Here is a 14519-nt window from a genome sequence, read left to right as displayed (position 1 = left end):
CAAGTCTTTTATTTTTTTTTAAGACTTTATTTTAGATTTACAGAAAAATTAAGAAGACAGTACAGAAAGTTCCCATGTACCCCGTATTCAGCTTTGCCTATTATTAACATTTTCCATTAATGTGGTGCATATGTTACAATTAACAAACCAATATTGATACATTCACATTAACTAAAGTCCATTCTTCATTCAGATCTCCATTCCAGTAGTTTTGGGGTGTTTTTGGTTTTTGTTAAGTTTTTTCCTAAGTTTTTATTTTAATCACCCTGTGCTCATCAGGACAAGTGCACTCCTTAATCACCTGTTTCACCGTTCCCCCCACCCACCTCTCCTCTGGTAACTCCCCTTTTATTACCCTCGCCTCAGTTTGTTCTCTATAGTTAAGAATCTGTTTCTTGGTTTGTCTCTCTCTCTCTTTTTTCCCTTTGTTCATTTGTTTTGTTTCTTAAACTCCATATATGAGTGAAATCATATGGTATTTGTCTTTCTCTGACTGACTTATTTCACTTAGCGTTATACTTTCTAGCTCCATCCATATTGTTGCAAATGGCAGGATTCCATTTGTTTTTATGCCTGAATAGTATTCCATTGTATACATACATATACCACATCTTCTTTATCCATTCATCGATCAAGGGATACTTGGGCTTCTTCCATATCTTGGCTATTGTAAATAATGTTGCTATGAACATAGGCATGCATGTATCCCTTCAAATTAGTGTTTTTGTATTCTTTGGGTAAATACCCAGTAGTGTGATTGTTGGATGGTAGGGTAGTTCTATTTTTAACTTTTGGAGGAACCCCCATACTGTTTTCCAGAGTGGCTGCCCCAGTTTGCATTCCCACCAACAGTGCAAGAGGGTTCCTTTTTTCCCACATCCTCCCCAACCTGTTGTTTCTTGTGTTTCGATTTTAGCCATTCTGACAGGTGTTAGGTGATATCTCATTGTAGTCATGATTTGCATTTCTCAGGTGATGAGTGATATTGAGCATCTTTTCATATGTCCATTGGCCATCTGGATGTCTTCCTTGGAGAAATGTTTGTTCCTGACTTCCACCCATTTTTAAATTGGATTATTTGTTCTTTGGGTATTGACTTATATCAGTTCCCTATATATTTTGGATACTAACCCTTTAATGCATGTGTCATTTGCAAATATCTTCTCCCATTCCATACATTGCCTTTTAGTTTTCTTGATTGTTTCCTTTGCTGTACAGAAGATTTTTATTTTGATGAAGTCCCAATAGTTTATTTTTGCTTTTGCTACCCTTGCCTCAGGGAACCTCTCTAGAAAAAAGTTGCTACACCTGATACCAGACAAATTACTGCCTGTGCTCTCTTCTAGGATGTTTATGGTTTCATGTCTCACAATTGCATCTTTAATCCATTTTGAATTTATTTTTGTGTATGGTGTAAGAAAGCAGTTCAGTTTCATTTTTTTGCATGTTGCTGTCCAGTTTTCCCAACATCATTTGTTGAAGAGACCATCTTTTTACCATTCGGTATTCTTTCCCGCTTTGTCATAGATTAATTGACCATATAATTGTGGGGTTATTTCTGGATTTTCCATTCTGTTTTATTAATCTATGTGTCTTATTTTTGTGCCAGTACCATACTGTTTTGATCACTACAGCTTTGTAATATAACTTGAAGTCTGGAATTGTGACTCCTCCAGCTTTGCTTTTCTTTTCAAGATTGTTTTGGCTATTCTGGGTCTTTTGTGGTTCCATACAAATTTTAGGATTGTTTGTTCTAGTTCTATGAAAAATCCTGTTGGTAATTTGATAGGGATTGCATTAAATGTGTAGATTGCTTTGGGTAGTATAGGCATTTTAAAAACATTTGTTCTTCCAACTCATGAGCATGGAATGTCTTTCCATTTCTTTGTGTCTTCTTCAATTTCTTTCATCAGTATTTTATAGTCATCAGAGTGCAGGTCTTTCAGCTCTTTGGTTAGGTTTGTTACTAGGTATCTTATTATTTTTAGTGCAGCTGTAAATGGGAATGTTTTCTTAATTTCTCTTTCTGCAGCTTCATTATTGTTATATAGAAATGCAACAGATTTCTGTAGATTGATTTTGCATCCTGTGACTCTACCGAATTGGTGTATCAGTTCTAGCAGTTTTTTGGTGCAGTCTTTCTGGTTTTCTATATATATTATTATGTCATCTGCAAATAGTGAGAGTTTTACCTCTTCCCTACTGATTTGGATTTCCTTTATTTCTTTTTGTTGTCTGATTGCTGTGGCTAGGACTTCCAGTACTATGTTGAATAGAAGTGATGAGAGTGGACATCCTTGTCTTGTTCCTGGCTTTAGGGGAAAGGCTCTCAGTTTTTCCCCATTGAAGATGATGTTAGCTCTGGGTTTTTCATATGTGACATTTATTATGTTGAGGTACGTTCCCTCTAAACATACTTTTTTTTTTTAAGATTTCATTTATTTGAGAGAGAGAGATCATAAGTGGAGGGCCGGGGGGAGAGAAGCAGACTCCCCACGGAGCAGGGAGCCCAACACAGGGCTCCATCCAGGGATGGACCCCCGCATCAAGTTCTGCACTCAGTGGGGAGTCTACTTAAGGATTCTCTCTCTCCCTTTGCCCCTGCTTGCTGTTCTCTCTCTCTCTCTAAAATAAATAGATAAATCTTTCTAAAAAAATAAATAAAACAAAATAAAATAAAATCTTGGGGCACCTGGTGACTCATTCAGTTAAGCAGTCTGACTTGATCTCAGCTCAGGTCTTGATCTCAGGGTCATGAGTTCAAGCCCCACATTGGACTCCACACTGGGTGCGGAGCCTATTTAAAATAAATAAATGTCAAAAATAAAAAAATAAAAATAAAATCTTAAAAACATAAAAATAAAAAAAATAAACTCTCCATTCAAGTATGTTACTTATATCTATTTTGCTTAGATCTCCAGCTGTAACCTTGTCCTGTTCTTTCATTTGGGGCAAATTCCCCTGTCTTCTCATTTTGTCTAAGTCTCTGTGCCTGCTTCTCTGTATTAGGAAAGTCAGCTATGTCTCCTGTTCTTGAGGGTAATGGTCTTCTGAAGAAGGAAGTGCCCTGCAGTGTGCCCTCTGTTCCCCAGGGCCTCCAATGTGTGCTGCATGCACTCTGCTCTTGTGTCCCTGACACATTTTTCTTCAGGCCAATGGTCTGCTGAGGGTCTCTGCCTGTTGTACACAGTGTTTGGTCCCTGGCCTGGATGTGGTACATTTTCACTAGGTGTACTCTGGTCTGCTTGTGAAATAAGACCTGTTGCCACGACCACCAGAACCAAGGCCTCACAAAACTTCCAGGTCAGGAGATATGGTGTTGGCAGGGTTCTGGGCTGGTCTTCTGGGTGAGGGGGCCGGCCATGCTGGGGCTGAGGCAAGTACAGTTGGGAAGGGTGGTTCTTCTGAAGCATGGAGTGTGGGGTTTGGTGTAAGCAAGTTAGGTAGTGAGTGTTGGCACTGCTCTGTGTTTATGCTGATGAGCAGAGGAGGGAAATGGTGCCAGCTACATTCCTTTGTTCCTGGAGGGGTCTTTTCATGAAAACTGCCTCTTTAGGACATGCTCTGAGATGAACAACTAACCTCCCCGCTGTGTATTTCAGGCGTTCTTGAGATCACTGTTTCCAAGCTGTATGTCCACAGGCTGTTTGCTCTGCCTTTTCTCCAAAAGCAGCCCTAATGTCCTCCAAGCTTTCCCAGAGCCAAGCACACTGACCTTTAAAACTCCAGGCTTTAAGCCCTTCTGGTTGCAAGAACTCATGAAATTCAGGTCCTGTTGCTTTCCAAGCCAGTTGCTATGGGGATTTGTTTTCCCCATGTGCTTCCCTGTGTGCTACTTTGTCTCTTGCCCTTCTCTGTGACCGTGGCTCCCACCCCATGGCAGTGACCACTATCCCTTTCTCTCCCAAGTTGCATCTCTGTCTCTGCAATTCCTACCTTCTTTGGTGTGGCCTCTTCTCTACCTTTAGTTGTGGAGTTTGTTCTACCAGTCCTCAGATCAATTTCTGGGGTATTTAGGATAGTAATCTTTTATTTGTGGGAAGAGGCAAGCCTAGGGTCCTCCTACTCCACCACCATCTTCCTGTCTAAGTGACAAGACTTGAACTTTAAGTTCCATTGGTGTCACTGGGCCTTGGGGCAAGTGAGGATGGTCCTCAAAGTAGAAGAAAAAGGTAGGGCTTTCCAAGCAGAGGGACTTGCATGGGCAAAGATGCAGGAAAGTTCATGGTCTATTAGGTGACTCTGATGAGCTCATTGGGCATGGTGAGGTGGGGATGGACAAGTGGGGAGAGGGCAGAAAGCCACTGAAGCTAAAGCTTCAGGGAGTAGAAAGCAGGGAAAGTTTGAAAGGGACCTGTACAGGTGGGGACCCTTTAAGTTTAAGCTTCATTGGTGTCACAATAAAGGCAGGGACAGGCTTCCCAGGGTCCTGCTCCAGGACAATAACCTTCACAGGGTGCAAAATTTTAAGAGAATTATTTTCAGAGGCCAGCCTTCTTGGAATGAACCGAAAAGGTGAGAGGCAGAACTCCAATGTCTGGGGTCTCAACAACCCCCCTCCCCCAGGCCCACAGCCTCCATTAAAGGAGTCCTATGTCCAGTGTGGAGAAAGGGTTGGGCCACTTCATCCCTCCCAAGGCCCTGCTGCCACCCACATGCTAACTCTTTCTACCATTTGGTGTCCACACCTAGAAGCCCCATAAGTTCCTCAAATTCTATGTTGAACACTGAAATTTTTTCCTCACCTTCCAATCTTGTCTCTGCTCTAAGGGCCCACAACTCTGTCACCTGCAAAGGGTCAAGCAGCCCAGACACCTGGGAATTATCCATGAGCCCTCCTCCTGGTTTACTCCCCCTCAGCATCCATTGGATCAAGAGTAGAGGGTCTGGCTCCCAGTAGTTCTTGAAGTCAACTTTTTCTCTCCCTGTCCCTGCCCCCACTGGTCATTTTTGGGTGCTACCATCTTACATGACTCTTCCTTAAATGGGTTTGGCCTTCCCTAACAATGTATCCAGTCCAAATGCAAATCTCAGCAGGCATGCTGTCACTGGCCCCCAGTACCCTCACTCTGAAACCTAGGTCCCTTACCCTGGAGCTTGAGGTTCCCCTTGATCTGACCTCTGACTTCTGTCCAACATCATCACCTGTCCCCACCTCCTCCTTCTCCACCTGCTCTTCCCTCACCAATTTCCTGCCATGGATCACTAATGCTGCCCCTCACCAATGTCCTCAGGACTTAGCTGCAGCCTCACCTTCCCTCAGAAGCATTTCCAGAACCCACACTCTCCCATCTGATGATCCTTCACTGTGGCCTGTTGCTCAGGCAGGGCACCTCCCATAACCTGTGACACTTTAGAGGATTTATAAGGGAAATTTGCTCCAGTCACTCAATCCCTCTGAACTGTGTACTCCCCTATGAAATGGGACAATACCCACACCAAAGTATCTGAGATTATAATGAATGCGCCTGGTCAGTTAGGCACTAAGCTAAAAGTTTTTTTTACACATTCTCTCAATCAATCCTCACAGCATCCAGACCGACAGTCACTATCAACCCCATTTCACTGAGGAGGAAGCTGAGGTGAAGTGTCCCAACTCACCTTTCCCTGGTCAGACCTCCCTGAGCCCTGGGGCACTGATCAGTGCATCCTCCTTGCCTGTTTAGTTGCTCCTGTCCACACCCCCACACACTGTGAGGTTTTAAAGGGTAGAGATGGTGCCTGTCTCGCACACTTGTGTATCCCAAGTTCCTAGAACTGGGTTTGGCATACAGTAAGTACTTAGTAAACATTTGCTAACTGAAATAATCATGAATGAATAAACTCAGCCAGAAACAGAGCCTGGATCCCAGCTCTTGGCTCTTTTTCACCCACTGAGCAGGATCTGTATGAAATGTGCTGTGTAGGGACCTGGTGCACAGTAGGTACTCAGTAATTTGTAGCTGCTGCTGTTGTTATGAAGAAAGAGGAGGAGGAGGAAAGTAAGTTTTAATGACTACAATAGCCCTAGCTCCCCATGGTGATCAGGCCCAGGTCTTCCCAGTATCCAGGCCAAGCACAGCTCCAGCAGACTTAGGGGAAAGTTTGGGAATAAATATGGACTGTAGAGGTCAGGAGGAAACTCTCATCCCACCTTCTCCTCCCCACAAAGAAGAGGTGGGGCTGCTGCTGCCTCCCATGACTGGGATCCCAGTGATCCTCCCAGTGGGGAACTCAGCAGAGCCCAGGCCCCACCCTCCTCCCACCTGCTGCAGAGGCGCCTACTGGCCCAGCCCCGCTCCCACCACTGCCACCTAACAAACTGGCTTGAGCGTCCTGGGTTCCGAGTCTGACTCCGCAGAACCTGAACGTACAACCCTGGGCCTGTCACTGTCAGTTTCTGAGCCTGTCTTCCTGACTGCTCAGTAGGCAGTGGGGTCAGGGGCATGCATGGGTGCAGCCCTTCGCCAGGTGTCAAGGTTGTGACTTACAGCCCTGGGGTTCCATCCCCAGGTCTGGGCCACCAAGACTCACAGGGCCAGGGATGAGAGGAACCTGGGAACCCCACTATTCCACCCTCTCAAGGTTTCACCACTCACGAATCATTCTGAGCTCAGCCAAAGCGGCTGGCCGCCTGGAGCTGAGGCAAGGTGCTTCCCCTCTCTGAGCCACAGGAGTACATGGGGGGATCTACAGAGCCCCCACCTTCAGCCAGGAGAGACCGCTCCAGGAGAGGAGGAGGTTCACCCTGACAGGGCAGAGGAAAAGAGGTCCAGAGTCCCCGGATTGGTTGGATGGGTCTATAAACCACTCTGGACCTCAGTTTCCTCCTTTGTAAAATGGACCCATTAATAAACAATTCACCGGATTATTCCGGGTTTCCTGTGAGGATGAACTAAAATACTAATCTTGAAATCGTTGAAGCTCCGGATGTTCTCAAGAGTGGATAATGTGGGCCCCCAAGCCAACCCCTGGGGTCTGGCTTGAGCACCAGCAGGAAACAAGGAGCTCCGGCAGACTCAGTATAGGTCCCTCCTGAAACCAAGAGACCCAGAGCGATCTTAGATTCACCTTGAATGGGGATGAAGGCAGAGGCCAGAAAGGCGGTGGCTGGAACCTGGACTAAGAGAGGACCCGAGGCTTCCAAAAACCTGGAGTAGGAGGAGGACGTGGGAGGCTTGAGAGAGCAGCGTGAAGGGCAAGAAAGTTCACACTTCTAAAAGCTCCCGCGCTTCTCTAGCCTTCCTCTTTTTTTCTAGTAACTCTTCCCTCTTCTTTCTCCTCTCTCCCTCTTCTTTCCTTCCTACCTTCGTTCCCTTTTTCGCCCCTTCTGTTGCCCCCCATCTTTCTTCTCTCGCTCCTTCTTCCCCCACCTCCATCTCGTTGTCACCCTCGCACTTTATAACCAAACAGCCAAACCCCTTTCCAATTAAAGTGGAATTAGGCAACTCAATCAAATTAGTTCCCTATTAAAGCCCTTCTTTATTAAACCGTTTTCTTGTCCTGCTATTAAGTTTCACCGCCTGGCGGAACTTGAGCCGGCCCCAGAAGTTTACCTTGGGATGTCGCCGGGCCCAGACTAGGGGAGGGAGCACCCTGTTTCCCGGAGAGGGGGAGTCACCCTGCAGGGAGCGGAGCAGGCCCGGGGCGGTTGGAGGAGGGGGTCGGCGGGGGAGCCACTATTGTGCTCAGCCCGGCGTGAGGAGGGAAGGTAACTAGGGTGCTGAGCGAGGTCTGGCTGGAAGGCGCATCCTCACAGCCACTTTCGGATCACCCTGTCTCTTGGCGAGGGCAGCGCCCCACCACCCCCACCACCCCAAAATAACTCCCAGGCCACGAGCCTTCGTGGGAGAAGGGTCGCAACTCTCCCTCCCCAGCCGCCGCCTCTGTCACCTGGGTTCCAAACCTCTTTGAGAAGGGAAGCGCGCATTGTGCGACCCCGGCTGTGTCCAAATCTGAGGCCCAGGGAGAACCGAAATCCGGCCTCCAGCCTCTCGGGATTCCGTAAGAGGCTCTGCCCCAAATCCAGGGATCCTGAGCACTGGCAAGGCGACCCGTCGCGCCCGCGCGCCCAAAACCGGAGTGGGAAGGACGCGCGGTCCCAGAGGCGCAGGGGGCACCGCTCCTCGCGGGGCTCTGAGCCGCGCGCCACTCCCGTCGGCGGGGCCTTTCCCGACGCCAGAGAAAGTTTTCCGGCTCCGCACCCCGAGGGTCGGACACCAGCCGGACTGAAGTCTAGCTGGCACCGCGGGCCCGAACGCGAATTCAAGACCTTTTCAATCCGGCCTACCGAGGAGCAGGACGGGATCCGGTGCTGTTTTCTTAGAAAATAACATTTATTTCTAGCTCATGTCTATGCAAAGGAAAGCACAAAGTGAGCCATTCTCTGCAGCAGCGTTTCCCGCTGCCGTCCCTTCGGGCCGGGGGTTTGGCGAGTCCCGGGAGGCGGGGATGGGCTCTCGGGCGGGCGGTTCTGGCTCAGTCACTCGTTGCTCTGTTCCTGCTTCAGTGCGCACCTTGACCGCATCTTAGGGAGAGATCGGCCGCAGGCAAGAGGGGCGGGTGGGCAGGATTTGTCCCGAGTTTACAATATATTTAATCTATAAAACCTGATAAGTACAATGCGCGCATAGTCTACTTTTTTCCATTTTGTCCTTTTTTTTTTGCTTGTTTTTGAATATTTTTCACGTTAATACCGAGGTCACCTACAGATTACAATTAATAACTTAGAATTCCATTTTATAACATTATACACTGGCTTGTATATATATATGTATAGATTATATATAGATTTATACATATATAAAAAACTCACACTGCACCAAGGAAACCCATGCTTATTGGCATAAGCAACAGAGAGCGACAAATACCGCAACGAGGAAAGTGCACCTTAGAACTTGTTTCCTTTTTTTTTTTTTACAATTGATATCGATATATATATATGTGTGTCCCAAAGACTCAACTCAGTGTCAAGAGATTTATACATCCTAAATTTATATTTGTTAGAGCGAATATTTTTTTAAAAATTTTAATAAGGAGAGGGAGACACAGAAGACAGACTCTCGGACTATCCTGCCATCCACTGGAGAGCGGGCGGGTGGGATGAGCACAGGAAAAGGAGAGGCAGGAGCGTGTGCGGCGGCCGCAGCCTCTGAATTCTCAAGAATTCCCGGCCTTTTGAAGGGCTGGAGGAGCCTTGGGGAGGTGGCCAGAGGATGAGGATCAGGACCACGCACCCTCTCTGAGAACACCTGCATCTGTAGTTGCTCCCCCTTTGCTCAGCTCTCTGCCCACCTTCCAAAACAAAACCGAAAATCACCTTTGAGCGAGAACACCCCAGCCGGGGCGCACAGAGCGCCCCGGGCAAAGAAGGACCGGCGGCCCGCGGGATCAAGCCTGGGGTCCCCGTTTGGGGGCGGCCCGGCTGCCGGGCCCCTGGCCCTACTGCTTCTCAGGGGCGCCGTTGACCATAGGCCCGTACAGGCCGCCGCCGTAGGTGGGCTCCTTGTGCACCGCAGCAGCGGCGGCCGAGCGGTCGCGCATGAGGTCGCTGAAGGCGTAGTCCATGGGCGGGCGGAAGCCGAGTGTGGGCACCAGGCCGGCGGTCGAGTAGGGAGCCATGAAGGCCAGGCCACGGCTGTGCGCCGCTGCCGCCGAATAGGCCAGGCGCAGGGGGCTGAGGCCGAGCGGCGCACCCAGCGGGTAGGCGCCTGCGTCGGCGCCGAAGTGACTGGCGTTGGGCTGCAGTGGTGAGAATGCCGAGCGGCTGCTCAGCGAGCCCAGCGCCCCAGGCGCCATGGCGCCGGCCAGCAAAGGTCTGTGGTGTGGAGGAGCGGCGGGGCCGGCCTGCAGCGGCGCGGGCAGCCCCGGCCCCCCGGCAGCGGCGGCGTCGACGCGGCCCGGCCACGCGTCGTCCGCAGCTGCTACTGCACCCACTGCGGCCTTATCAGGGGGCACGGTGGGGCCGAGGCCGGCTGCCAAGCCCCCGCGGTGGTGGTTCAGCACCTGCTCGATGGCCTGCACCACGTCGCCGCCGCAACCCTGCAACACCAGCTCCAGGACGCCTCGCCGGTGGCCCGGGAAGACGCGCGTCAAGATGTCCAGCGGCGTCCGCTGCCGTGGACCCGGGCCCCCCCCCAGCCCGGGAGCGGGAGCGGCCTCTGCCTCTTCTTTGTCGGCCTCGGAACCGGATTCGGAGCCCAAAGGGCTGGCGGAGCCCGGGCTGTCCTCCTCGCCACCGCCTCCCGGGCCTGCACTGCCCGGGCAGCTCCCACCTGCCTCCTTGGAGGCCCGGGCCAGGGGCGACCCCGAGAAGGACTCGCCGTCGCCGTTCTCCGAGCCCGAGCCCGGCCGCACCTCCGGAGAAGATGTCCCGGGCCCCGAGTCCGCGCCGTCGGGTGATAAGGGCTTCCCCGGTGGCGGCTGCGGGCTGCCGGGGCGGCCGGTCTGAAGCAGCGTCTTGGGGAACAGGTCAAACTTCTGTAACTTGGCCTCTAGGAGGGGAGAAAAGGGGATGTGAGGCGTGATTAGGGGCGGGGAGGTGACGGCACCCTCAGCACATCAGCCCTTTGGACCGCAGTTTCCTGAACCTGACGACCCTCATTCACTGGACTCCGGCGCCCCCTCCTTTTTTCTCCGGCATTCCTTACTCTCTGAGCCCCTACAGTTCTGTCTCACTTCCCCTACCCCCCAGGGCGCACTCTTTCTGTACCAGAACCCCAACCACCTGTGCCCTGTAAATTCAATGTCCAGTTCCCCTCTTCCACATCTGTGCCCCAACACCTCCACCCTTATCCTCCTTCCTAGCCGGTCCCTGACCCGGCAAAGTGGCCTGGCCCAGAGTTCAAGCAGGAGACAATATAACTTCCACCTATACCACCTACTGTATAGAGGACCCCACTCCACATCCATCATTCCAAGAGCGAACCCTGCCCTGGGCACCCTCTGGCCCTGGGCAACATAGCTTGTTAGGGAAGGCACCTTGGGTATCTAAGAGATCCCAAGGATTTCTGCAGGCAAAAATAGAGCCCCTATTTCTAATCAACCCTTTCCAAAATTAAAACCTAAGAAGTTCTTTACTCCCAAGATGAGGGCTGAGAGGGCCCGCAATGGCCTCGGCCTTAATTTCTTCCCTCCCTAGAAAAAGGCGAGAAATTCTTGAAGAGGAGGGTGGGGCCAGACGGGGAGTAGGGGGTTAGAAGAGTGGGGATCGAGGGAAGCGAGAGAGCGCCTACTCTTGAGAAAACGGGGACAAGTGGGGAAACAAGCTAGAAAGAAGGAGCAGGCGCAGCGTGCGGTTGTCCGGGGAGCATTAGGAACTGGAGAAAAGGAATCACACGGGGAAAGGAAAGAGGTGTCCCTGCCACCCAGAGAAAGCGGTGCGGTGCGGGGGAGGAGGACTGGGAGAGGGCCGGATTTCTGAAGAGAGTTGGGAAGGAGCAAAGGGAACCACGGCAAGTGGAGAAGAGCAGAACCAAGGTTAAAGGTTCCACGCTGGGGAGACCGAGCCAAGTGAGCAGGGAAGGTGGGACCCGGCCGCGTTTGGGTAGAGGAGATACGATTCCAGCGTCTACATTTGGGCCCGCGGTGAGAGAAAGGGGTGAAGGGCAAATTCTTCAGAAAGGGGAGAAAGAATTTATGTGTTTGTGCCCCAGATCAGGGCCTGGGTGCGCCGCGAACTCTTAGCAGTCGGGCGTTTGGAAGAGGGGATTCCACTCTTTCAGTACCAAGACAAGTCCCTGGGCCGCGTGCCCCCAGGCCCGGTCCCCGCTCCCTTTCCTCCCCGCCCGGCCGCGCGCTCACCTGAGCTCCCCGCGCCCGCTGCGCCGCCTCCGGTCCCCGCGGGCGCTCCCGCTCCCGGCCCCCCGCCGTCGGCGGCGCACACGGAGCCGAAGACCTCGTAGGCAGGTCGCGGCGGGATAATGCCGTTGGCGGCGGCGAGCGCGAGGCCCTCGGCAGTGCCGTAGAGCAGCTGTAGCTCGCGCGCCTCGTTCTCCTCCTGCGCCTGTTGTCGGCGCAGCGCCACCTGCGCCGCCATGACGCGCTGGCGCTCGGCGATGAGCGTGCACTTGGCGCACAGGCAGTCCTTCCAGCGGCAGTAGCGTTTGTGGCCCTTGAGCGCCGACACCACGCCGTGGTTGCGGCAGCGCGCGCACTTGGGGGTCCGCGGGTACTTCTCCGCCGCCCGCAACAACAGCGGCGGCGCTCTTAGCAAGCCGCCCGCCACGCTCACCGGTAGCGACGCGGCCGCCGCCGCCGCCGCTGCCACCGACGCCACAGACGCCACGGGCGGCCCTGTCGCTGTTGCCGCCGCCGTTGCTGCGCCGGGCACGCTAGGCAGCTCGGAGCGCAGCTCCATGGCAGGACCTGGCGTAGAAGACGGTGGGAAGAAGGAAGAGACTTGCGGTGAGGAGCGCACGGTGTGCTAAGCTACAGCGGACCCTCGAGGAGATCAGGCTTAGGGAGGGAAAGTCGCGGAAGTTTGGCTAATGGTTGCCAAATTGCTGGAAGGAGGTACCTTCGGATCCCCCTTGTAAAGCCGAGCTCCCCCACCCTATTCCCACCAGAGCTCTTCTTCTTATATCTGATTTATGCGCTGGGTCTAAGATTTCGTTTGAATCGGTGGTTCCGCTGGAAAAAAAAAAAAAAAGACATAAATTTTGAAAAGTCACTGGTTCAGGTGGATATAACGAGGGTTTGGAAAGGAAAATATTATCCCCCCAAAGTTCAACTTAATTGGGGCGAGACGGGTAGAGAGAAATGTCTGTTTGATGGGACTTGGATTAGAGAGAAAATTTTGACTCAACAGTCAGACTAGATACCAAGAGCAAAACAAAACAAAACAAAATTCGAGGCGAACTGCTCAGTTTTGTGGAAAGGTGAAAAGGAGAGAGCTATCAAAGCACACAAGGCATAGAGTTCAGGGGCTGGGTCTGAAGTTTTTATGCTGGTGGGAGCAGGAGAGTTAGAAAAATCAGGGACAGAAAAGAATAGCTCTAGGAATAGAGTGAAGGCTAGATAACAAAATAAACATCTCAGGAGCAAAGTTAGGCCGTGGGGCCCCAGGGACCCGTGGAAATGTGGGGGCTACAAGTTTCATGGTGCGGGGCCTCCAGAGAATGGTGAAGAAAAATGAGTGTGATGAGTTTAGTAGGCGTGGGGAGAGTTAAAGAGAAAATTAAGCCCAAGAAACTTTGTTTGGTCAGGCAAACACAGCCAGAAGGTTAGCTTGAGGAGTGAGGAAAACAACAAAAAACAGCTGATATGGATGTCTGGGTCCCAGGGTTCACGTGGGGGAGAGAGGTGTGCATGAGAAAAAAATAAAAAACAAAACAAAAAACCCTGCAGGCAAAGGTTGTGGGTGGGGGTGGAGTAAAACCTGTGGCACGATTTTTACCCCTGTCGTCTGGAAGAGTAGTCGGGAAGGAAAAGGTATCTTGCGGAAAGTTAGGTATTCCTGGAGGGAGATCCTTTCCCTGACCGTCTCACACTGCTGTCCCTTCCCCTCCGGCTTTAGGGACAGAATCATCAGACACGCCCTCCCCATCCTGGGATCCCCCACGGGACCCTATTTGGGTGCAGGTTCTCGAGTTCTGGGCTCGGAATTGGGTTCCTGGGACTTGGACGGCCCAGGAGACAGCACCGAGGCAGGGGAGTCGCCTCTGGAACTGGCTATGGAGTCTCACCTGTGCTGCGGCCCCAGAAGGCCCAAGCAGGCCCAGCCCCGAGCTTCGGTCCCGGGCTCCTCTGGGTCCCCGGGTTCCCGCCAGAGCCCGGGCCAGAGTCCTGGGGTCTCCGCCCCAGTATCCTAGATCCCTTCCCTATTTGAGCTGCCTCTTCCCTCAGGTCCCTGGGCCGCGAAGTCCCTAGGGCCGGCGTGGCCCGGGCCTCGTCAACAGGGCCCTCAGGCCAGGCCGCCTCCCCTGCCCTCCCTGCGTCCCTCAACTACCTGCCTTGGGCTCGGGATCCTCCTCCTCCGCTGGCGCTTCACGCACCTACCAGCTCCGCTCGCGTTGCTGGCGCTCTTGGCCTCTTCCCCCTGCCCCCTGGTCCCTTATCTGACCACGTCACCCTCCTTCAGTCACCATGTCCGAACTTCCGGACCCCCTCAGAACGCTGCGCAGTCCAACCCTTCCGTCGGAAATCCGAGCCAGGGGACCGGTTAGGGACCGGCTGGCTGGAGCCCGCGACCCGGCCCTCGCCGCGCGGCGTCCCCTCGCGGAGCGCGCGGGACGCTGCGCACAGCCGCGCCCCAGTTGCCCGGCGCTGCCAGACTCTCAATGAGCCGCTCGCCTGCTCTATTGTTGCTCCTTAGGGCTCCATTAGACAGAATTGGACAACAATGTGGCGCCTGCCATTGGCCAGGGGAGGCAGACAGCGCTCTGATTGGCCGGGCCCGCGCCCGGGGAGCCCCGCATTCTACAGTGTCCGAAAGATTCGAAACTCCAAAAGCTCTACTGAGTGCCTCCGGGAGGGGAGGGGCGCGCCAGGGAAGGAGTGGAGAAAAGTAGGCTAGGAGGAGCGTTGAAAATACCGTGACA

At 52.4% G+C, this 14519-nt stretch overlaps 1 protein-coding gene across 2 annotated transcripts; it reads right to left on the bottom strand.

Annotated features, from left to right (window-relative positions):
* Positions 1-9057: 9057 nt before the first annotated feature.
* On the bottom strand, positions 9058-14240 carry DMRTA2 (DMRT like family A2). 2 transcript variants are annotated; one of them, XM_032416873.1, is made up of 3 exons: positions 13928-14240; positions 11782-12609; positions 9058-10472 (listed from the first exon to the last, which is right to left on the bottom strand). In XM_032416873.1, the coding sequence occupies exons 2-3, from the start codon at positions 12335-12337 to the stop codon at positions 9421-9423; spliced, it is 1608 nt and encodes a 535-aa protein (XP_032272764.1). In that variant the 5' UTR covers positions 12338-12609; positions 13928-14240; the 3' UTR covers positions 9058-9420. The 2 variants fall into 2 exon arrangements, with proteins under 2 accessions (XP_032272764.1, XP_032272771.1); XM_032416880.1 differs by having other exon boundaries at positions 13974-14240.
* Positions 14241-14519: the final 279 nt, after the last annotated feature.

Source organism: Phoca vitulina, unplaced genomic scaffold (genome assembly GCF_004348235.1).
Source record: "Phoca vitulina isolate PV1807 unplaced genomic scaffold, GSC_HSeal_1.0 scaffold2, whole genome shotgun sequence".
NCBI classification, from domain to species: Eukaryota; Metazoa; Chordata; class Mammalia; order Carnivora; family Phocidae; genus Phoca; species Phoca vitulina.
The sequence above is the reverse complement of the archived record's forward strand: the minus strand, read 5'-3'. Positions and strand labels throughout refer to the sequence as shown.

Excerpts from the sequence above, each read along its gene's own strand:
- DMRTA2 (XM_032416873.1), bottom strand. The coding sequence starts at position 12,337 with ATGGAGCTGCGCTCCGAGCTGCCTAGCGTGCCCGGCGCAGCAACGGCG. Across the intron at positions 10,473-11,781 it reads AGCGGGCGCGGGGAGCTCAG|AGGCCAAGTTACAGAAGTTT; the intron begins GTGAGCGCGCGG and ends CTCCCCTCCTAG.